General features: G+C 50.5%; 1 protein-coding gene across 1 annotated transcript in view; it reads right to left on the bottom strand.

Annotated features, from left to right (window-relative positions):
* Positions 1-23,487, bottom strand: part of Csf1r (colony stimulating factor 1 receptor) — a 28,254-nt gene extending 4,767 nt beyond the window's left edge. The window contains exons 1-14 of the mRNA XM_013025555.1: positions 23,313-23,487; positions 18,962-19,219; positions 18,053-18,337; positions 17,039-17,175; positions 15,949-16,108; positions 14,445-14,631; positions 10,246-10,364; positions 9,968-10,088; positions 9,667-9,857; positions 7,815-7,921; positions 3,574-3,700; positions 3,345-3,449; positions 2,839-2,949; positions 1,794-1,956 (exon numbers count right to left, since the gene is read on the bottom strand). Coding sequence (XP_012881009.1) covers positions 1,794-1,956; positions 2,839-2,949; positions 3,345-3,449; positions 3,574-3,700; positions 7,815-7,921; positions 9,667-9,857; positions 9,968-10,088; positions 10,246-10,364; positions 14,445-14,631; positions 15,949-16,108; positions 17,039-17,175; positions 18,053-18,337; positions 18,962-19,219; positions 23,313-23,361 — 2,120 coding nt within the window. The 5' untranslated portion in view covers positions 23,362-23,487. The remainder of the gene's footprint in view (positions 1-1,793; positions 1,957-2,838; positions 2,950-3,344; positions 3,450-3,573; positions 3,701-7,814; positions 7,922-9,666; positions 9,858-9,967; positions 10,089-10,245; positions 10,365-14,444; positions 14,632-15,948; positions 16,109-17,038; positions 17,176-18,052; positions 18,338-18,961; positions 19,220-23,312) is intronic.
* Positions 23,488-23,779: the final 292 nt, after the last annotated feature.

The following is a 23,779-nucleotide window of genomic DNA, read 5'->3' as shown; positions in this document are numbered from 1 at the left end:
ATGCCCCTAGCCTAGAATTCTCAGAAAGAGAAGCTGAAGTTTCGTTCATGATCTAGCTATGGCACAACCCCCTTTCTTGTTCTAGGAACTATATTTCTCCATTAGCACAGCCTAGGACTCATTCTGAGTGCTTTCCCAGTCTGCAGATTTGAAGATGGAAGCCAGTTCTTTTTTTTTTTTTTTTTCATTTTCCTTTTCAGCTACACTAGGGCCTCACACTTGATAGGCAGGCACTCAACAATTTGAGCTATGGGATGGGAAGGTGGCTCAGTGGTAGAGTGCTTGCCTAGCATGCATGAAACCCTGGGTTTGATTCCTCAACACCACATAAACAGAAAAGACCAGAAGTGGCACTGTGGCTCAAGTGGTAGAGTGCTAGCCTTGAGCAAAAAGGCGCTTGGGGACAGTGCTCAGACCCTGAGTTCAAGCTCCAGGACTGGCAAAAACAAAAAATAATGTAAACCATGCTCCAAACCCCTTTTTCTTGCTTTTCTATGTTCAGGCTGTCCTGAGCTTTGATCCTCCTCCTCGTGCCTCCCATGTTGCTGGGGAAGATAGGTACACCTGACATGAACTTCTTTTTTTCTTGAGTTGGTCTCAAACTATGATCCTCTGATCTCTGTCTCTCAAGTAACTAGGATTACAGGTTTGAGCTATTATTTCTGGCCAGGTATTTTTTATATGATCTGCCTAAGATTCCAGCTGGCAAAGGATGATCCAGTGTGTGCTGCTCTCTCAGAGAGGTTTCTGAGAATCAGAAGAGGAAGCAGACCTCGCCAGGTCCCCATTTTTGAGCACAGGATGAAAAATGGCCTCCTTCTTCTTTTGTTCCTCTACGACTTGGCAGCTGCCTAAGATAAAAGCATTATATACCCTCTCCCATTCAGGTCCTGTCCCTACTGCACCAGGCTCCAGTATGGAGTCCTCCAAACAGCAATGTGGCAGGTGAGTACTAGACCTGAAGCCAAGAGAGCCAAATTCTGGCTCAGGCTGCACTCTGTAACATGAAACTTGCCAGTTCCTCTCTCTTGTTCCCCATCTACCTCTGGATGGCTTCCAGAAACCATGTCACAGACATGACAGAGCCTACCAGAAATATCCTGAAGAGTTCCACCCTGATGGCTTGTCTGTGGAACTGGAGACTCCAGCAGACTGGAGCTGTTTTGCCTCTTGTACAGCTAGGACTCGGCTAGGGTGCTAAGGTTGGCTACTCCTGAGTGAAATGGGGGATTGGGTGCTCTGAAGCACCCATGTGACCCCCTCAGGTGCTGCGTTTGCAGAGTGTAGGTTGGCTTTTTGTGATTGCCAGTTCTGGGGCTTGAATTCAGGGCCTGGGCCCTGTCTCTTGAGTTTTTTTTACTCATGGCTAGCACCCTACTACTTGAGCCACAGCTCCACATTCAACTTTTTAGTAGTTAATTGGAGATAAGAGTCTCATGGGCTTTTCTGCCTGGCTGGCTTTGAACCCTGATCCTCAGATCTCAGCCTCCTGAATAGCTAGGACTACAGGTGTCAGTTACCAGTGCCTGGCTTGGGTTGATCTTTTATAAACATTAAAGAAATGACTTTGTGAACACACATCTCTACCAGGCTTTGAACTGCCTACCTTGGCCTTCCACAATCCTAGAACGTGGTAAGTGCTCACATGTTTGTCCAATGATGAGAATATGTAAGGTTGTTGTAAAGCCTGGAATGGCTACTCCTTATGGCACAGATAGGAGCTGGCTGGGCAGACAGACCTGGGCCACACCTCCCCATCCTGATCTCCTTCCTATCCCTTGCCCCAGTACTACCTGCGGATGTATTTCTTCTCCAGGTGCACGTTCTTATAGCTGGTTTCCCCCTCAGGGTCCTGACTTGGGTTCAGGCTGGGTCCCAACATAGCTTCAGCCTTCCTTCTCAGAAAGTTGAGCAGGTCCCCATAGCAACAGTACTCCGTGATGACCAGGACAGGGCCTAAAGTGCCAGAAGTGTGATGTGAGGAGAATGTGGCCCTTGGCCCTGTTCCCCATGGGAACAGCAGCACAGGCTGGAGGCCATGAGGCCCCAGCCTGGAAGTCAGCACACACGAGTTCTAATCCTGACTCTGAGCAAGTTTTTTCATGCCTCAGTAACCCATCTCTCTTAAGTAAATAATCATCATCATCATCTAAAAAGAAAAATCTTTGACCTCATAATCCCTTCCCTTCCCTCTCCTCCTCTCCCCTCCCCTTTCTCTCCACCTCTTTTTTGTGTGTGCCAGTACTGGGGCATGAATGTAAAGCCTCATGTTTTTGCTTAACTTTTTCAATCCAAGCAGGCTCTCTACCACTTGAGCCACAGCTCCACTTCTGACTTTTTGATAGAGAGAAGAGTCTCATAGACTTTTCCTGCCTGGGCTGACTTTGAACCTCAATCTTCAGATCTCAGCCTCCTGAGTATCTAGTATCACAGGCATGTTTGACATAGGGAAAGCTGATGTAATGAAGAGCAGGAGGTAGCTTGGAGTCCAGGACAGCTCGGTGGTCCCTGTGGAGAGTCCAAGCATCTTTGTATGGGGTGTCCTAAAAGGGAGGTCTCCAGTCCACAGTCATACCCTCTACAAGCATACTCAGAATTTTGTTCCTTTATCTCCTTGTTCAGTGTGCTCAGTGATGTCTAGGAAGCATGGCCTGGAGCAACAAAGAGTTGTCTGCAGGACAAATGAGCAGCTCCTGCCAAGCCTAGGAGTCTGGCCTAGGAAAGTAGGAGGTGCTAAGGAAGGATTCTCCTGGAACCCACAGGTGAGAAGGACAATATAGGTCTCAGTCCTCTAGAGCCCTCAGTTACCCAGAGACCTTGTACCCACTGAGTGCTCACCTCCATGGGTGCAGGCTCCCAGGAGGTTGACTATGTTTTCATGCTGGCCCAGGTGACTCATGATCTTCAGCTCGGACATCAGGGCCTCCTTCTCGTCAGCATGAGCCGTGGCTGGTTGAGGGGCCGGATTGCAGAGCAGTGGGGAATGGCATCCGGGAGGATCCAAATACAAATGGAGAGAAAGGAAGAGTGCAGGCACAGATGAGAAGGACAGAGGGAGACAAGGGGTGCACCTGTTACTAAGCTGGTCTCAGGGTGCCAGAGAGTCAAGCTACAACCAGACTATGGCCCTCCATGCCTGCCTGCCTGGGGCTCAAGCAGAAGTCTCTCCTCAGCCAGAAGTTGAGAGCGACCTCCACAAGGCACCCCCAAATGTGCGCCCTGTCCCCCGGGTTCAACGGGCTGACCATGTGCATGGTACCTCTTGAGATGCCAGGGCCAGCCCACCCCCATCATGCACACTGTCTAGCCCTGCTCCCACTTCCTCATGCCCCCCCCACACTCACATTTCAGCATCTTCACAGCCACCTTCAGGACAGCGTCTTCCTTGCCCAGACCGAAGGCTGTGGCCTCCACAACTTTCCCAAAGGCGCCAGCTCCCAAGGTCTTACCTGTCACACACATAGATCCCTCAGGTCCCTGGGCACCAGAGCCTTCTCTCTCGAAGTCTACAGGCTCGCCACAGTCCCCAGGAGACCCACTATTATGCATGTGGGAGCTGACACCCTATCTCACCAAACTGCAGGTTGTTGCGAGGGAACTCCCACTTTTCATTGTAGGGCAGCTGGGTAGGGTCAATGAAGGTGTAGTTATTGCCCTCGTAGCTCTCAATGATCTTCCAGCGTATCTGGTACTTGGGTTTCTGCAAAAGGAGGGAGGAAGCAGATAGAAGCTGGTCTGGTGGGGGCTTCTGAGTCTGACCTTGGGAAGCTGAGGTTGTCTGGGTGCAGGGCTCTGAGTGCGGCCCTCTTTGTGCAGAGAGGGTCATGACCTCTCAAGGGCACAGTCCTTGCCCCGTTACCCTCTGTGGGGGCTTTAGTTTCTCTATCTGTTTGTTGAAGACCTTGGACCAGATAACTTCTGAGGGTCTTGATATTGCTGATAAGTTGGTAACTCCCCAGGCAGGAAGGACAGTAGAACTTCAGATCTACCCACTCATCCTCCACCCATTCATCCATTCTTTTATCCAAATAGTTTTTTTTTTTTTGGAGGGGGGGTGTTGCATGTTGCAGATTGAACCTTGGTCTTCACCTATCCTAAACACACTCTTCCAGCCAAGCTACCCTCCCAACCATGTTTTTATTTTTAGTTGCAGTAAAATATATATAACATAAAATGTATCTTCACTGTCTTTAAGCAGACATTTGGTAGTATTAAGTTGCATTTCCATTGCTCTGCAACCAATTTCCAAACATCCTTTCCTCTCGCAAAACTGAAGCTCTGTACCTACAATGCCCCGCCCCCCTCATTCCCTCCTGTCAGTCATCCACAGCTATCATTCTACTTTCTGTGCCTATGAATGTTTGTCTTCTGGTTACTTTTTACAAATAGCACCATGTCATATCTGTCTTCTATGACTGGCTTACTTCCCTTAGCATAATGTCCTCAGAGTTCCTCCATGTTATAGCGTGTATTGGAATACCCTTCCTTTTGAGGGCTAAACAATGGTTTCATCCAGGTATTTTCCTAAGCATCTGTTCCCAACAGAGCAACACAAATTCTTAGCCTATGTAGTTTGTAGGGAAGTAGCTAAGAAAGGACTTCAGTTCTTAACAAGGTAAAACATTTTCAAGTAAGTCCATGAAGATAATTAGCAAGGCTGCACATGCTGTATCCTTGAGGTAGAGATGATCCTGGTAAGTTCAGGTGACCGGAAGGACATGAGGGTAGCTTAGAGAAGATGAGGGAAGGTTCCAGAGGCTGGAAGGTTATGATGGTGGTGATCAGGTGAGTTCCCTTCTAACTCCAAGGGGAGGCACAAGGATGTGTGCAGGGGCGGAGTCATCTGACTTGATATTGCCAAGACTTGAAGGTCAGTAGACAAGGGGCTTCCAGCTGATGCCAGTTCCTCCTTGGATTCTCTATGCTGCTTGCAGGTGGCAGAGCCAGAAGGTGGGGCTTAGGCAAGAGGAACAGCTGCCTCTCCTTTTCCTGCTCCAGGGGTAACTGCACAGGGGCATCATGCTGATGGCTACCCATAAGAAGTGCAGAGGGAAAACCAAGTGTTCAGAAAAGTACAAGCCGGGCTGGTGTGCTGGAGGACAGCAAGGCCTTGATGGACTTTCTGTCCAGCCAGGCCTTAGGGACAGGGACTGGCTGGGCTGGGCTTAGCTGCTGGTACTGCAGCTGGGGAAGCTAACAGTGTGTGAACAGGTGGGAAGCAGGTCGCCCAGGGATTCAAGTCTTGCCAGGTTAAGAGAAAAAGATTCTAGATAACCATGGGAAGGTGCTTCCAGTTGGTAATTTGGGAGAAAAGACTGCACTAAGTTAGACACTAAGAAGGACTTCTGGGCCCTGATTCAGAAGGGCTAGCCACAGATAAACTTAAGAACACCCATGATGGCTTGCGAGGAGAATCTGAAATGCGACAGAGAGGAACTTCTTAAGTCTCCAAGGATGGTTGGGGATGTTCTAACCCTAACACCAGACAGGGCTTAAGGAGGGGAATTCTCTGACCGCTCCTGCTACTTCCAGCTCCAGGAGCCTCTGTGGCTTTGAACCACTTCTGCTTCTCTTGTCTTGCCCCCCCCTCTCCCCCCCCCTCGGCCCTCCACAGCTGGGCTGAGTCAGCTCCCTCCACACCTCTCCCTCCCACTGGGCAGGGGTCCAGTGGTGTGGGACAGGTTGAGGGAGGAAGAAGAATTTGGCTAGATTCTCACATCTGTGTCCTGACTCTCCTGCCTGTGTCAGGAGTCCTATCTTCCTCCTCTCTCTGCACAAACACCTCCCACCCCCCCCCCATCCCTGTGTCACCCATGGGCTGGGTTGCCTGGGGCTCTGGGCTTGATTTTCTGATTCCAGGAATAGCAATAGCCAGCAGCAGTGCCTCATGAGCACTGCCTGTAAGCCAGGCCAGACAATCCGCATGCGTCATTCTATTTAGCGGGTACACAGGGGCCTAAGCCCCACGCCCACCCCTAACTTCCTTCTGGGGATGGAAATGGCCAAAGTCCCAGCTACTCTCCCTGTCAGGCAGCTGGTTCCATAGGGTGGGTGATCTGCCTCCAGACCATCCTTCTGGAAGCTCTGCTATCCCCTGTCCTCCTCAGAGCTCAGGGCTGGCAAGAATCCTAGATTCTCCAGTGGCTTTCCTGTCGGGCCTCCTCTTTACCATCCTTCCCTCTTTGAGTCTTCCTCCCTGTGGCCAGCTGACTCCTGCCCTTTTCTCCTTCTCCTGGAGCCTCTCTGAAGCACAGGTGGTGATGACTCAGCTCTGAGAGAGAAACAAGCCTTCCACCACAGGACCAAGGTAGTGGTGACAGATCAGGCCCAATCCCCACAGGCCCCAAGGCAGGGAGATAATTGATTTGATAGGAGCACATCAGCCAGGACAAGCTGAAGAACCTGTCGAGGAGGAGGGCAGCCTAGGGGGCAAGTGTGTACCTGGCCTTGGTGGGGAACTCAGGGGCCAGTTGAGCCTCCTGGCTGGGAAATCAGAGGGTGGTTGGAAGTACATATTCTGAACGTGACCTTGTAGGGTCAGGTACTGGTGACTCACATCTGGAATCCTAGCTACTCAGGAGACAGCTCTGATGATCACAATTCAAAACCAGCCCTGGCAGACAAACCTGAGAGACTCGAATCTCCAATGAATCACCAAAAAGCCAGAAGTGGAACAATGGCTCACGCAGTAGAGTGCTAGCCTTGAGCAAAAGAAGCTGCTCAGGGACTGTGCGTAGAGCCTGAGTTCAGGCCTCAGGAGGAGCACACAAAAAATGATGGGGCTGTGGAGAGAGACCACAGCCAAGGAAGGTGGTCAGCCCAGGCAGGAAGGACTACAGGGCTCTGGGACCTCTACAGGGCTTACTGGGCAGCCCAGGGCTGCTCTGAAGGGCACTGGGAGATAGTTTTCTGAGTTTTGGAGAAGCACCCAGCTTCTGGGGAAGGAACGGGGTCGCCAGAGTGAGGAAGTCCTGGATCTGGAGGTGGCGAGCAGCACCCAACAACCACTTTGGGTGGTTGTCAAGGAGATTATGCCAACCTCAGACCCATCCAACCCTACCAGGCGTGAGCTAATCGGGTCCCCAGCTCACTGCCCCCTGTGTCCATGGCACGGGCCCTACCACTGAGCTCTGCCAGTCCTTTCCGCAGGCCAAGACTCCCATGTAAGTCTGCTGTGATGAACCCACTTTACAATGGAGAAACAGAGGCTTGGAGAGACCAGTTGGGCACTGGTAGCTCATGGCTGTAATCCTAGCTACTCCAAGGCTGAGATCTGAGAAATCAAGGCTTAAAGCCAGCTTGGGCCAAAAAAAAAGTCTAGGAATGGGCTGGGAAGGTGGCTCAGTGGTAGAGCACTTGCCTTGCATGCATGAGGCCCTGGGTTCAATTCCTCAGCACCACATAAGCAAAAAGAAAAAAGCCAGAAGTGGCTCTATGGCTCAAATGGTAGAGTGCTAACCTTGAGCTGAAGAGCTGAGGGACAGTGCCCAGGCCCAGAGTTCAGGCCCCACGACCGGACCCCCCCCAAAAAAAAGTCTAGGAGACTCTTACTTCATTTAACCAGCAAAAAACCAGAAGTTGAGGTATAGCTCAAGTGGTAGAGTGGAAGCCCTGAGTAAAAAAGCGAAATGATAGTATAAGACCCTGATTTCACATGCATGCAAGCGTGCACCCCCCCCCACACACACACAAAGTCACCTTGGGCCCACCATACAAAAAGGGAAACTGAGGAGGGTGGATCATGCCTGGTGGTGTCCACCTCGTCTGGCTGTCCAGCCCCCTCTGTCCGTCCAGCCCCCTCTGTCCCAGCTCACCTGCTTGTACTTGTACAAGAGCAGCAGCAGCAGGAAGGTCATGACAACCAGGCAGGAGACCACCACCGGCATGAAGAGGGACCCCTCGGGGGGCTTCACAACAGATTCTGGAGGGACAGACCAGAAGATGGAGAAGGCAGAGGGACCACCAAGTCCCCTCCCCTCACTGACACCAGGCCAGCTAGCTGTCTGGAACACAGTAGGTGCTCATTAAACACTTGTGTGAATGAAGCTTCACACAGACCTCAGGGAGGTGACCTTGCCAGCTGGCTGTCCACACCAAGCTCCATCCAGAGCCCCAGCCTGCTGGGTCTAGAAGAGACCACAGGAGTAATGAGTGCCAGCGGCTGCCAGTGAAAAAATATGGCCTAGTGCTCAACCAAGGTGTGCCCATTCCCCTAGTGATGGGGCCACCACCTCTGCCTCTGGCACTCAGACGGACTTCTGGAAGTTACATCTCATGTAACTTCCTGGAGTGTCCCCATATGGCCTTTGGTAATAAACAGGTCTTGAAAGGTCTCTGAGCCAGGGTATGGGTTTGGGGGTCTCTGCTTTTGCTTGTATTGGTAGCCTGAGTTCTCTTGATGTGTTTTGAAAGATACAATTTCATTCTGTTGCTAAGCCAGATTGGACTCCCAGGTCAAATCTCATTCTGGGGAACACTGAATGCATGATTTCTCTCGGAAGTTCAGGTTTAGCATGTCCCAAATGGGAAGAGAGATAGGACTGACCGCCTTGGGAGGTGAGAGGTCATTAAGACAGTGCCTGTCCTAGCTGGGTGCCGGTGGCTCACACTTGTAATCCTAGCTTCTCGGGAGGCTGAGATCTAAGAATCTTGGTTCAAAGCCGGTGTGGCAGGCAAGTCCATGAGACTCTTATCTCCAATTAACCACCAGAAAACTGGAAGTGGCTCTGTGGCTCACGTGGTAGAGTGCTCACCTTGAGTTGAAGAGCTCAGAGACAGCACCCAGGCCTAGAGTTCAAACCCCATGACGATTTAAAAAAAACAATGACAATGCCTGCCCAGCTCAAGGCACGGCACAGTATAAGTGACAAGCACCCTACTGGCTTTTTTTTGTCATTTGTGGGACTTGAACTCTGGACCTGGGCACTGTCCCTCAGCTCTTCAGCTCAAGGCTAGCACACTACCACTTGAGTCACAGCGCCACTTCCGGCTTTTTCCGTTTATGTGGTGCTGAGGAATCAAACCTAGAGCTTCATGCATTCCAGGCAAGCACTCTACCACTGAGCCACCTTCCCAGCCCCACCCTACTGGCTTTTACACAGCAAGCAGCTGCAAGAGAGTTAAGTACCACAGCTATCAGAGTGCAAAGGGCCTGGTTGTAGTTGCTCCAAGGCCAATGGCTGGGGCACGTGAGTGACATGATCTCTGAGCCATGACTCTCCCTGTTCCCTCTGTGACCAGAGAGCCTCCGTAAGGACATAGAATGAGGGCTGAAACCAGGTTATTAAAGGTCTGTGAATGCTGTGGCCTGGAAGAAACAGAGACCAAGTGTGCCTGAGACCTGATGCACAGCAAAGGCAGTACGTGTTAATTAGGGGGTGAGTTAAGGGGCCAGCTTGTTCCAGACTGTGCTCTCTGGACTTCCCTGAGTTTCCCTCCTGATCACTCTCCTCTGATTGAGTCAGACTCCCCCATGTTGCTGCCTCAGGATTCCTGGGACAAGAGGACCCTGGGATGGACCAGAGAGGTAGAACTCAGGATCACTTGCATCTGCTGCAAATTGGAGCTCTGGCCTTGGTTCCCTTGTTGTGGGTGGGGAGGGAGTTGGATCCCAGGACCCTCCCCCTATGTCTACCTTGGCTGCAAGGGAGAAGGATGGAGGCCTACCTGAGGTGACAGCCCTGAAGGTCTCAGAGCTGTTGCCCACGCTGTTGTGGGCCCTGCACTCGTAGGTCGTATTGTGCTGGAAGGCCCCAACAATCAGCTGGCTCTGCACGATCACTTTGCGAAAGGGCTCCTGGTACAGCACCTTGAGTTCTGAGTCCTCCCAGGTCTGCAGCATCTGCGCTCGCTCACATCTAGGGCCAACAGGAGGTCGCTCAGGGCTACCTCTCCTATTCCTGGTGGCCCCATCCCTACCCTGGCCCACCTCCTGAGCCCATGCGAGTAGAGAGAGCAGTCCATTTACCTATCTGTGTGGCCCCGGCACATCAGCCATGTCACATTGGGCTGAGGGTACCCAGAGACATTACAGAAGAGGATATTGGAGCCATTGATGCGGGCCCACGTCACACTGACCTCGGGAGGATCTGAGGGTGACAGGAGGGGAAGGGCGAGGGAGGAAGAGATCAGTCCCAGAGGCCAGGGTCCCTCTCCTGACTGGGCCTGCTTTCCCCCTCCCTCCCAATTCATCTGGAGCCTTGAGATGGAGGGGTGCCCACACCCTGGCCCCAGCCCATCACTCACATTGCAGGGTGAGGTTGAAGGTCAACGCGCTCCAGCCTCTTGCGTTCCGGGCCCTGAAGGAGTAGCGGCCGGCCTCCCAGGGCTTCAGGCGGGGCAGGGAGAGGAGGGTAGAGTACCTGCTGGTGATGGGGGACGGGGGGGAAGGGAGTCAGCAGGGAGCCCTGGTCAGTATGGCCCTGGTGGACACAGGGCTTCAGAAAACAACCTGAAAGAAGTTGACTCCCTTTTGGTAAAGTGGCACAGAAGCCTCGGCTGAGCCAGAAACTCAAGAGGGTGACACTGAGAGAGGGACAGTGCTCACCCTGTTTCTTTCACCGGTCCCATCTGAAATGTTCAGTTTTGCTTGAGACAGGGTCTTCCTAGAGAGCCTCCAGAGTGCTGAGATTACAGGCATGTACAACCACACCTGCTGTAGGTCTCCTGCTTTTATCACTGTCATCAGGCTAAGCTTTCATAGTCATCCTCACTAAGAATCTGAAATACTGAGCTTTACTGAGAAGACACTGTAGGTGGGGATAAGAGGTAGGACCTAGGGCTGTGATTCTGTGCTCTAGATTTGACTAATGGTCTTGTCTTTGTGCCCCTGTCTCATTAACCTCTTCAATTCTCTGCTTCTTTAGCTATGAGGACACTAATAATTTATAGGTTTGGCCTCAGGATTAACAAAATAGTGTTCAAAGCAATCACAGACTTGACTCACTGTGGGCATTTAACATTGCCCCCAACCTCTTTTTTTTCCAGTACTGGAGTTTGAATACAGGACCTGGGTGCCGTCCTTCAACTTTTTTGCTTAAGGTTGGCACTCTGGCACTGGTGACATACCTCTATATCCGATTTTTTGGTGGCTAATTGAAGATAAAGGTCTCACGGACTTTCCTCCCTGGCCTGGCTTTGAACTGTCATCTTTGGCTCTCAGCCTCCTAATAGCTAGGATTACAGGCATTACAGGCCACCAGTGCCTGGCCCTTTATTACAGACATAAATGTATTGTTCAGGCAGAAAATACATTCAAAATCTAAGTGCTTCCTAGCTACTTGGGAGGTAAAAATCAGGAGACTGTCATTCAAGGCCAGCCCAAAAGAAATGAAGTTCCTGAGGCTCTTTTTCAACCTATGGCTGGGTGTAGTTATCTGTTATCTATGCTACAGGGAAAGCACAATGACTGGGCATAGTGGGTATGTTTATTACCCCAGCAACATGGAGAAGCACAAACAGGAGGATTGCAACCTAAGCCAGACTGGCATAAAGTAAGGCCTTAACGTAAAAATAAAAATTACCAATGTGGCTGGACATCAGTGGCTCGTGCTTATAATCCTATCTACTCAGGAGGCTGAGATTTGAAGATTGGCATAGTTTGAAGCCAACCCAGACAGAAAATCCCTGAGACTTTTATATCCAATTAACCACCAAAAAGCTGGAAATGGAGCTTTGTCTCAAGCACTAGAGTGCCAGCCTTGAGCAAAAAAGCTCAGAGACATACGCAGATCATGAGTTCAAGCCCCAGGACTGGCACGCGTGCACGCACGCACACACACACATACACACATACACACACACGTGTAAAAAGGGACTGGAGGAGTGGTTCAAGTGATAGAGCATTCATTTGGCAAATAGAAGGCCCTAAGTTCAACCCATAGTACTGCCAAAAACTGCAAGCAAAGGACCAGTTCTTGCTCAGAAGATACCCGCAGTCATGTTAGATTTTGGGATAAAAAGGCATCATGCACCTGGGGAGTGAGGCTCAGTGACATAGCAGCCTCCAGGTCCTCGAGAAGAGCCTCCATCCCAAGCACCACTTAAAAAAACAAACAAACAAAAATGCAGCTGAGCACTGGTGGCTCACCCTGTAATCGTAGCTACTCAGGAGGCTGATATCTGAGGATGAGAATTCAAAGCCAGCCAAGGCAGGAAAGTCCATGAGGCTCCTATTTCCATTAAACCAACAAAAAAGCCAGAAGTGGAGCTATGGCTGAAGTAGTAAAGCACTAGCCTTAAGCAAAAAAGTTCAGGGACAGTGTTCAGGCCCTGAGTTCAAGCCCCAGGGCCGATATACTCACAAAAAAAGAACTGACATTTGTAGAAGGTTCTATATGCCAAAGGCTTTTGGTTGGTGGTGGTGGTGATGGTCGTGGGGCTTGAACTCAGGTCCTCAGTGCTGTCCCTGAGCTCTTTTTGCTCAAGGCTAGTGACCTACCACTTGTGCAACAGCTCCACTTTCAGCTTTTTGGTAGTTAATTGGTGTTAAGAATCTCTACAGACTTTTCTGCCTGGGCTAGTTTCAAACTGCAATTCTTGGATCTCAGCCTCCTGAGTAGCTAGGATTGCAGGCGTGAGCCACCAGCATCCGGTGCTGTTAACACCATGAATTTTCATGTTGTCCTTGAGCAGGAGGCTGGTTAATCTCTACCCTATCCCAATTCTCATATATGTGCTACTTGAGTGAGCATAGACAGTCAGTTCTCGAGATGACTTAACATCCCCTCCTTCAATTGAAAAGAACTTCACTTTTTTTGGATGACTCAAACATGCGTCATGAGCCTAAAATTACACGAGTGAAATTTTGGTGGCTGATTGGTGCCCCAGCCACCCACATGGCGCAGAGCATCGCTTCTCAAAGGAGCTTCCTGTGCCTTTCCACATGCCTATGGGGTACAGACCACTGAACTATCCATGGACCACTCCTCCCCAGGGGCTCCTGGGCTTTGAGTCCAGAACTTCAGTTCTAGCTAGGTAAGGAGATGCTAGAAAACCAGGTCAGGGAGGACCAAGGAGAACTGCAGGCCAGAAGAGAGGACAAAGGGCTATCTATGTGAAATCTCAGGAGACAAAGAGTTGGGAGGTTCTGGAATTAAAGTCGATGTCTAGAAAATGTTGACGTTGGAGGATGGCTAGGATGCTATAGAGCCTAGGGAAGCAGACATCCTATCATGCTCCAGTTAAGCTGGAATTCATATCTGAGGGATTGGTTGAGAAAGACTATAGGCTTCATTCAACTAGACTCTGGAAAGAGTTGCTCAAGAGGGGACAGTGGTACATACACTACATTGTAGCTGTCCCCATTCTGTCCGTGTTCTGGCTGCACTATCTTATCCTGGCCAAACAGGACAAGACACTAGTTTTATTCATTTTTTTAGGCCTCATGTTCACTTGACTTGTTTGGCCAGGTCCTGGACTTTTTTTGGTTCAGGCTAGTTTTGAACTGTGACCTTCCATATCTCAGTAGCTAGAATTAAAGGCATGAGGTACGTGTGTGTGTGTTTGTGTGTGTGTGTGTGTGTGTGTGTGTGTTAAAATGCTGGTACTGGGGCTTGAACTCAGGGTCAAGGTACTCTTCCTTAGCTTTGTCTTTCAAGGCCGGTGCTCTACCACTTGAGTTGCACCTCCACTCTGGTTTTTTGGTGGTTACTTGGAGATAAGAATCTCACAGAGGGCTGGGAAGGTGGCTCAGTGGTAGAGTGCTTGCCTTGCATGCATGAGGCCCTGGGTTCAATTCCTCAGCACCACATAAGCAAAAAAAGCAGGAAGTGGTGCTGTGGCTCAAGTGGTAGAACACTAGTCTTGAGCTGAAGAGCTGAGGGACAATGCCCAGCCCCAGAGTTCAGGCCCCATGACCAACAAAAAAAGAAAGAAAGAAAAAAAGAAAAGAAAAAGAAGAAAAAAAGTGTACCTCAAAAACAATGGTAGAATTGCTGAGAAAAGCATTGGATATCCAAGGATATGGGCATAAGATAAGAAATTGATTTGGTGGCTCACATCTATAATTCTAGCTATTCAGGAGGCTGAGATCTGAGGATCAAGGTTCAAAGCTAACTCAGGCAGGAAAGTCTATGAGACTCTTATCTCCAATTAACCATGAAAAAGCCAGCAGTAGATCTGTAGCTCAGGTGGTAGAGTGCCAGCCTTGAGTCTAAACACTAAGGGACAATACCCAGGCCCTGAGTTCAAGCCCTCAGACACACACACACACACACACACACACACACACACACACACACACACACAACTTGATCCAAATCAGAAACAGAAAACATGCTCAGGTCCACATAGCGAGATCTTTCTAAGAAATAAGGCCCAGAAAGGTGACTGGACTCTTGAAAGTTCACACGGAAGGGCAGGACAATACCCAAAGATCCTGAATCCTGACTTAGGCACTTTCCATGTGGCTGTGGCGCAGTGCAGACATAAAGTGTAGCAGATACCTGTATGTGTCCTTCTTGATGATAAAATCAAGACTGGGCTGGTGGTCAAAGAAGGGCCCCAGATAGGTCCAGCTGTACGTTTGTAGGCCAGGGTAGGCATCCACCTTGACTTTGAGGTTGAGGCTTTCTCCCACAGTCACCTCCTGGAGGAGATTCTGCTCAGAGGTCAAGTTCAAGTAGGCACTTTCTGGAATGTAATATTAGTGGGAAGATACCTGAGTTTGTTTGTTCATTTAGTGATCTCCCATTGATCCAGCCTTTGAGTACTACTATGTGCCCAAAGACTTCTGCTACCTCTGCTCCCACCAGCCAAACATCTCAGGTTGCTAACACCATCCACTTCCCACTCACTCCATCGCCTCTCTCGAGCTCCACCACCTCTGCCTGACTGTTGCAAGTACTAGGGCTTGAACTCAGAGAGTGAGTGCTGTCTTTTAGGTTTTTGGTTCTACCACTCATAGAGATAAAAGTCTTTCAGATTTGTCTGCCCAGGCTGGCTTTGAACCAAGATATTCAGATCTCAGCCTTCTGAGTAGCTAGGATTACAGGTGTGAGTCATCAGTGCCAGGCTGCAGTGGTGTCTTAATTTATCTCCCTTCTTCCCCCTTTACCTCCCTTCAAACACAATGAGGCACCAGAAAGCCCTGATAAATCTTGTCACATTCAAGTCTCATCATGTCGCTCCTGTTGAACCCTCCTCATCTTTTTCAAGAGGAAAAGCCTCAAATCCTTACACGGGGTCCTATAGGTCTGCTGGCTTCCTGGTTTATATGTCTTCCTGACATCATCATGTACTTCTCTTCCTCTCACTTCATTCTAGCCCCACTGGCCACGTCATCCCATGAAAGTGATACCCACAGTCCTGCCTTAAGACCTCTGGGAATGCTTAGAGGTGTCTTTTTTTTTTTTTAAACTGGTACTGGGGCTTGAACTCTAGGCTTAGGTGCTATCCCTTAGTTCCTTTCTGCTCAAGGCTAGCCCTCTACCACTTAAGCCACAGTGCTACTTCCAGGTTTTTCTGTGATTAACTGGAGATAAGCGTCTCATGGACTTTCCTGCCCAGGCTGGCTTCGAACTGAGATCCTCAGATCTCAGGCACCTGAGTAGCTAGAATTACAGGCATGAGCCACTGGCACTCAGCCTCCTGGAGCTGTCTTATCTGACATGTGTGCATGAAGCTGGGTGCCAGTGGCTCTCATCTGTAATCCTAGCTACTCGGAAGGCTGAGATCTGAGGATCAAGGTTCAAAGCTAGCCTCGGTAGAAAAGTTTGTGAGATTCTTATATCCAATTAACCACCCAAAAGCCAGAAGTGGCACTGTGGCTCAAGTGGTAGAGTGCTAGCCTTAAGCAAAAAAGCCAAGGGACCACACCCAGGCCCTGAGTTTAAGCCTTAGTACTAGAATTAAAAAAAAAAAAAGCAACATCCTCCCATCCTTCAATCAAACCCTGCTGCCTCTCTTTCCTCAGATCCCCTCTGGCCCCTCCCACCACCTGATGCTCACCTACCACCTGGAGAATCATAGAGTTCGAACGGACACCCATGCTATTGGTGGCCAGGCAGGTATAATTGCCAGAGTCTTGGAAGTCTACAGCACTCAGGTTCAGGGCCAGCACTTTATGATATTTGTTATCCTGGAAGTCAACTTCTTGAGAGATGTTGAGCTGCAGAGGATGGAGATGACATACCAAGATTGTTTAGTGATTAGGATGACCTGAGGCTGGGGATATAATATAGCTTGATGGTAGAGCATTGGCCTAGCCATGCGCATGTTCCAAGGTTCAATCTCCAGCAATGCAAAAGTAAATACATAGCTATTTACATATGTAAATAAAAATAAAGTCAGTATGGCAATGCATGTCTGTAATCTCAACACTCGAGAGGATGAGGTACAAGAATCACCAATGCAAGGATAGCCTGGACTGTATAATGAGCCCCTGTCTTGAAAGAACAAAAAGAAGGAAAAAAAGAGAGCGATCTGAGATCAAATCATCAGCCTTTAATATTGTTATCTGGTGGTCCTTGGCAAAGGCACTGGACACTACGCCTCAATTTCCCGTGTGTAACATTGGATCAGTACAGGCACCCTGTCCCTAGATTGTAGTAAGGTTAAGTGAGATAGGCGTACAAAAGCCTTGGGGCTGTACTGGCACTCTGTGTGCACCGAGTTGGGGGTAGAAGGAGAGGGAACCATTCTTTGAATCCGCTTCCTGCCGTTGCCTTCTGGGACCATCCCTTCTCTGCCTCTCCTAGTCTTTCTGAAACGGCCCTTATATCTCTGGATTTGAAGGTACCCTAGGCTTCACTTGGTAAGTCACAGAGAATTCACATCTGGCTTTTTTCTACAGGCTAGATGGAGCAAAGGCCACAGGGGTCCAGGGGATCGGGTCCTGCCTTCCTCTGCTTGCCACAAGCCTGAGTCCTGGTTCTGACTCAGCTACTACCTGGCAGGGACACCCTGGACAAGGCTTCTCCCTTCTCTGGGCCTGAGATTAGAGAGTCAGTTTGACATGCAGCCTTGGGACTCTGCCCTGGGGGCTTTGTGTACCAGGAAGATAGGCCAACTTCCCTCTTCCGTCCCCCTGCATACCAACCTTGGTGTCTCCGTGTTTGAGTAAGACGTAGAAGTGGACGCCAGGCTCAGTGGCTTTGCATGTAATCTGGGCATTCTCCCCTCGAATCCGCACCAGCTCTGTAGGCTCCAGTGTCAAGGCGGGAGGCCCTTTGAGGACTGAAGTAGGAGAAGAGGTTCTTGCTGTGACTCTGCTTCGTGCCATGAGCCAGGGTCCCACATACCATCCTCTCATCCCAAATCCTGGGAGGCAGCCCTACTGCCTCACTTTCCCCCACAGCAAGTCCTGTGACAGTCCATGTTCTTCATCACCAGCCCTTAGTCTCTACTCTAGACGTTGTGCTGCAGCCATCCTGAACCAAGGCTTCCTGTCTTTCCTCTGATGCCTCCACCACAACCTCAGCTTCTTGCAAGAGCCAGTGACTTTGGAAAAAATAAGCTAGAGCCTTGTGCTGGTGCCTCATGCCTGTAATCCTAGCTCCTCACGAGGCTGAGATTTGAGAATCACTGTTGGAGACCAGTCAGGGCAGAAAAGTCTGTGAGCCTTTATCTCGACTTAAACTCCAAAAACTGAAAGTGGAGTTGCTGCTCAGGTGATAGAGCAGCAGCCTTTGTGTGAAAAAGCTAAGGGACAGCACCCAGGCCTTAAAGTCTTAGTACTAGCATAATACAAAAATAAATAAAAGTAAACTGGATCATATCTGGATCAACTTTCTCTCTAGTCTGACTCCAGAGGCTGTTAGGTAGTCCTGCCACACAGCAGATTTGGAATTAACCTCTGTGTCTGTTGCTATGGTTGAAAGAGACTCTAGTCCAGTTTCTCTGGAAGTGGAGTCAGCCAAGCTCCCATGATCCCTTTCTTTGGTCCATCGTGCAGCCTATTGGTTACTTCCATGTGTCTTGTCTTGTGAGTGACCAAACTGGATGAAGGGACACATCTGTGGCTGTCCAGCGGCCTCAGCGCAGCCACAGCCTGCATAGCTGCTGGCTCCAATCTAACCTTCTTACCTGGTCGGGGCCTTTGTGCCCTACTCACCTTTGTTCACTTTGAGCTTGATGCCAAGACTCGGGACCATCCTGCCATTCACCAAAACTCTGCACTGGTAGTAGTGGCTGTCAAGGTACTTGGCCTTGTGGATGGTAAAGCCACGCAAAGGTGAGAAGGAATAGACGATGTGGCGCCCCACAGGTCGGCCACGCTCACGCATCAGTGAGACATGTGCGCTCAGAGCTGGGTCAGTGAGCAGGCAGGGCAGCACAGCATCCTCACCCTCGAACACTGTCACCTCTTCTGCCAGCAGCTTCCAGGGTCGGACAGGGTCTGGGTAAAGGGGGACATGAGGTCAAAAGTACTGCAGCAACTGTTAGTGGTGACAGGGTCAGATGACTGATCATTGCCCTGGCTATCCCAGGACCATTCAGGCAGCCTCAGCGTGGGTTTTGTTTTGTTTCTTTGTGCTAGTACTGGGGCTTGAACTCAGTTGCCTGGACACTGTCCCTTAGCTTTTTCATTCAAGGAAGGCGCTCTACCATTTGAGCCACACTTCTACTCCTGGCTTTTTGTTGCTTAGTTGGAAGACTTTCCTGCCCCAGTGGGCTTTTCTTCAGATCTCAGCCTCCTGGGTAGCTCAGGATGAGAGGCATGAGCCCCGGGCACCCAGCTTCAGGATGGGCTTCTGGAGCCAGGTGTAAACTGGGCTATTCAAAGCTGTGTGACCTCAGGTTAGTGACTCTCTCCTGACAATGAGTGTGATCATAGAACCCATCTTGCAGAGTTATTGTGGCAGACCACATGAAATTAGAGTCACAGCCGCAGGGCTTTGTTCACAGTCAGCACCCAACAAATACACAGCTGGCTGACGATGGATATTAATAATAGCCAGCCCTCCTGTCTGTCAGAGGCATCTGCTGGGCCAGGCCTCTTGGGAAGAGGCTGGATCCTCACCTTTGACGTAGAGGTGAATGGAGGCAGTGCCCCCCGAAAGCCCCCCGGTCTCGGAGCAGCGGTAAGTCCCCGTGTGTTGAAAGGTGGCATTGTTTGTGATCCAGATGCTGCTGGGATTGTCAGGATCCAGCTTCCAGAGGGGGGGCGTGGGGCCATCCCACTGCACGCTGCCGTTGCCCACACACCGCAGAGTCACCACTGTCCCTGGCTCCACAACAAGCTCCGGTCCACTGGGTTCAATGACCGGGGTGCCCTGGCCTGGAGGAGGTGGAAGGTAGAAGTGAAGCATGAGGTTAGACCCCAGGCCTTCTCTCCTAACTCTGAGATGGGAGGTCACATAGCAGAGATGGTACCAGGAGTCATTGTGAACAAGCCAGGGCACACCGATCATTCGCCCAGCTGTGTTAGGGCTGGACTCACATCCCTGATCCCAAGAGAACAAGGTTAGAAACCCCCTGGGCCTGGCACCTATAATGCTGTTCACACAGGGTCCCCAGCGCCCTGACTCCATCTTCACTGCCTTATAACGTTGTCCTTCTTCTCTCTGGAGTGAGCTTCTTCAACCCCCTTATAAATGTCCCCAGCAACAAGCCTAGGGCCTGGTTCAAGGAAGATCTCAAAAAAGCAAATAGGATGTTCCTGGTCAAGTCCTTTGACTTAATTCACACATGGAAATAAAAAGGGACATAGGATCTTAGCTCAACAAAGAGAAAGAGAGAGAGGTTCCTGGAGTCAGGCCTGGTGCCCACTTCTGCCATTGGCTATCTGGTCTGTTTGGCACTGTGGGATGGCTCAGGGGCTCTGTGCCTTAGTTTCTCTGCCTATAAAATGGGGACAATGTTCATATCCATTCATTAGCATATTACAAGGCTTAAATGTCTAAAAAGCCTTTGAATAAAGGCTTAGTAGTGGCTCACGCCTGTAATCCTAGCTACTCAGGAGGCTGAGATCTGAGGGTCACACTTCAAAGACAGCCTATGCAGGAAAGTGTGTGAGACTCTTGTCTCTAAGCATGAAAGAAAAACCAGAAGTGGCACTGTGGCTCAAGTGGTAGAGCGCTAGCCTTGAGCGAAAAGCTTAGGAACAGTGCCCAGGCCCTGAGTTCAAGTCCCAGGACTGGCACAGACACACACACACAGACATACACACACAGACACAGACACAGACAGACACACACACACCTAAATGGGGCCTGTGGGGTGAGCTTTCAAGTTGCTCACTGTACCCCAGTCCTGCTGTGTGTACTGGACAAGCCATCTCTTTTAAGGAAAATTTGCTTGAAGGAGAAAAAGAGAACTTGAAACCCTTGTCAGGCCTTCGGGGAAGAGGGCTGTTTGCCTCTGCAGTGTCAGCTTTTTGCCAGGGCCTGAAATAGGGCGAAGGAGGGGAAGTGAGAGCTGATTCATGGCCTCCGGGGGACTGCCAGGCACCCTGGCCTGCATGTGTGGCGGAAACACACTGCTGGCGCCCTGGTCAGCCCAGGTTTCCGCTCAGCCTGCGGCCCTTCTACCAGGGACAGTCTCACTTCTGCTTCCTGCCTCCTGACCACTGCCTGGCTCCAGACAGCCAGAGACCCTAAGAGAGCAGGCCATTGGCCAGGCCTGCTCTAACATCGCCATGTGCCAGCCCCATAATAAATTCAAGGTATTCCATGATTGTCTTCAAACGCCTTAAGTGGGTGTCCCTCCCCTCCAGCCCAAACTTGCCAAGATTTCCTTTCTGGATGATTTCAGAATGTCTTGACTTAGTCTGACATTGAACCTATCAGAACATGCTGCTAGAGCATCCAGAAGCTCAGCCAGAGAGATCATGTGCAAACTGTGACCACTGCCAAGACTGCCACGGTGTGACCAACAGGAAGAGGGATGAGTGTCTTGCTCACAGCCTTCAGGCAAACCTCAGTAGAACTGGCACTGGCCTGTTAGTGCTATTTGCTCCGGCCTGGGTAGGGCTGGGGTGCAGGAGAAAGCTTGGAGCATGGACTCACACTACCTGGATTGGGAGCTGTGGAATCATTACCAGCTGGAAGGCTGATCATCCCTGAGGACAGTTACCCTGCATGCCCACCCCAGAGGGCTGTGGAGGAGGAGACAGTGGGTAGACACTTGTTCCCCCTCATCACTTCTGCCCTGGCTGCTTCTGCCCTTGCCAGACAACTACTTCCATAGATATGTTTCTGGAGTCCCCTCTGAGACTTATAGTCTGGTATGTAAAGATTTTAACCTTTGAAGGTCATGAGCTTTGAACACAACACTCTCTCCCCAAGCTTGGAATCTTTGCTTCTGCTCTTGTTTCTTTTGCTTTTCTCTTCTCCCTTCCTTCTTCTTTTTTTTTCTTTTTGTACTGGAGCTTGAACTCAGGGCCTCACTCTCTCCTTTAAGCTTTTTTCACTCAAGGCATTTCCATTTTAGCCACAGGTCTACTTCTGGCTTTTTGCTGGTTTATTGGAGATGAGCAGCTCCTGGACGTGCTTGCCTGGGTGGGCTTTTAGCCATGATCCTCCTATCTCAGCCTCCTGAGTAGGATTATAGGCATGAACCCAGCTTCTGTTCTTCCCCTTTCCCCAGCCTGCTCCTACAGCACATCCTGGAAATGTGGTCAGGGAGAGGCATCTGGCTCCATTACTCCTATCCTGTTGTCCCGGATAGTCACGCACAACTGCGCTGATATCCTCTACTTCCCCTGCCAACTTCCCCTGCTGGCTTGGCTGAGTAGATGGATGGAAAGCCTTCTCAGCCCCCATGCTCCCTGTGCTGAGGGCTTTGGCTGTTCTGTGGGCATCATCTCAGCTCCCAAGTCTTCCCCATGCTCCTGCTTGCCTGACAGACACCTCCATCATCTCCAGGAGGTATAGGACCGTCACTCCCCCTCTACACACAGCATATCTGGCCCTCCTCAGCCCCAGGAGTGCCCTCGAGGGAGAGAAGCCAGCTGCTCTCTGTCTCTAGGTGTTCTGGCACCCTCCCACCCCCTGCAGTCACCCTCTCCCACTAGCTTTTGGGTTCAAAACTTAAATTCCCATCCTCATGGCCCCCATTTCTCTTTCCCCTGGAGATGGATACTAGACAGCACCTCTACACACACACACACACACACACACACACACAGAGCTTGTCTCCTAGATTGAAGACAAGACAAGGCAGTGAAATCAAATCAACAGACCTTTCTGGGGTGAGAGGGAGTTGTTTCTATCTTAATGGAGGTGGTGAGTACATATGCATGTATGTTTATCAAACCTCAAAATATACACTTGAGAATCTGTGCTTCTAATGAGGGTAAATCAGATCTCAATGAACAAAGGACAGATGCTGGCAGCCCATGCCTGAGGCTGAGATCTGAGGATTGAGGTTTGAAGCCAGCATGGGGAAGAAAAGTCTGTGAGACTCTTATCTCCCAAAAAATCCACAATAAAGTTTGGAAGTGACGCTGTAGCTCAAGGGGTAGAGCGTTAGCCTTGAGCAAAAAAGCTTAGGGATAGCACCCAGACCCTGAGTTGAAGACCCAGGACTGGCAAAAAGAAAAAGGACACTCAAGTCAATGAGATTCGCTTGGCCAGACTAAGACCTTCAGTGGACTACTCTGGTCAGACACCAGAGGAACCAGCTCCCCAGTAACCCTCTGTGGGGAGGCCTGCCTCCTCCCTGCCAAGCCATCATCCTCTAGGCCCCTCCAAATACACAGATGATATGGCATAAAACATGCTGATTGGACCAACAGGCCAAACACACCAGCAGCTGCAGCTGTCTGGGGCAGACAAGGCCAGAAACTTGTGCAGTTCTCTCTCTAAAACCCTGACACCTGCATCTGAGAGGATTGGGGACCCCAGCCTCTATGGCCATTTCCAATACCTCCTCCTGTGTTACATCACTCATAAAACACCCCACAGCCCTGAGCCAAAGATGGCAACCTCTTGTCTTCCCCTCTGACCCATTCCTTTACCCAGGCTCTCAGAGAGGACCACTGCCCCTTTGGGCTTTTCTGAGCCAGACTCTGCCTAGAATCATGACTGGCTTCCGATTCTGTAAGGTGAGTCCCAGCTCCCCTTCTGAGACCTGCAGTGTCAGAATCTGCCCTGTAACAAGATCTTCAGGTGATTCCTGTACACGCAGCAAGGTTCCAAAAGCCTCCTTCTAGTCTATTCCGTGACCACTGCTGCCACTTGCCAGGGAGGTGACGGGACACAGAGCCCTGTGAGGATTAGGGATGTGCTCAGGATACTCAGGGAGTCCATGGGAGAAAACCCCGAAGCCCAGTGCTAGAGAGATAGATGAGGACTGACTAGGGACTCCCAGGAAGAGACGGGGACTCTCAGACTCCCCTCTCCCACCCAAACCCTCAGTTTTGTTCTTACCAAGCCAAGCAGTAGCCACCAGCAGGATCAGCAGAGCCCCTAGCCCCATAGCTTCCCTGGGGAAGCAGCGGGCTGGGAGGGCTGGAGGGTGGGCAAGGCAGGGGCTCCCAGCTTCTAGCTCTGTGGAGAGAAGAGACAGCTGGACACAGTCCCTGGGCACCGGCTGTTTGTCTTGTTTTCCTCTTCCTCCTCCTCCTCCTCCTTGGGCTTATCCTCTTCTTCCCCTTTTAGCTAGGCAAGGCAACCACAGAGTTTGGAAATCTTGGGTCTCTAGAAGAAAACAAAGCCATGACCCTCAGGGGGGGAGGAGATATCTGAAGCAGGGTCACACTGGTCCTGGGGGCAGCTGGCTGAGTGTGGAAACCTGAAGGAACTTCAGGGGACCCCAGAATAATTCATCCCCAAGCAAAGGCCACCAGTCAGTGAGTAGTGTAAATGAAGGTCTCTCTAGTGACAAGATAGCTTTG

The sequence above is a fragment of the Dipodomys ordii genome, unplaced genomic scaffold (genome assembly GCF_000151885.1).
Source record: "Dipodomys ordii isolate 6190 unplaced genomic scaffold, Dord_2.0 Scaffold85, whole genome shotgun sequence".
Lineage (NCBI taxonomy): Eukaryota > Metazoa > Chordata > Mammalia > Rodentia > Heteromyidae > Dipodomys > Dipodomys ordii.
The sequence above is the reverse complement of the archived record's forward strand: the minus strand, read 5'-3'. Positions and strand labels throughout refer to the sequence as shown.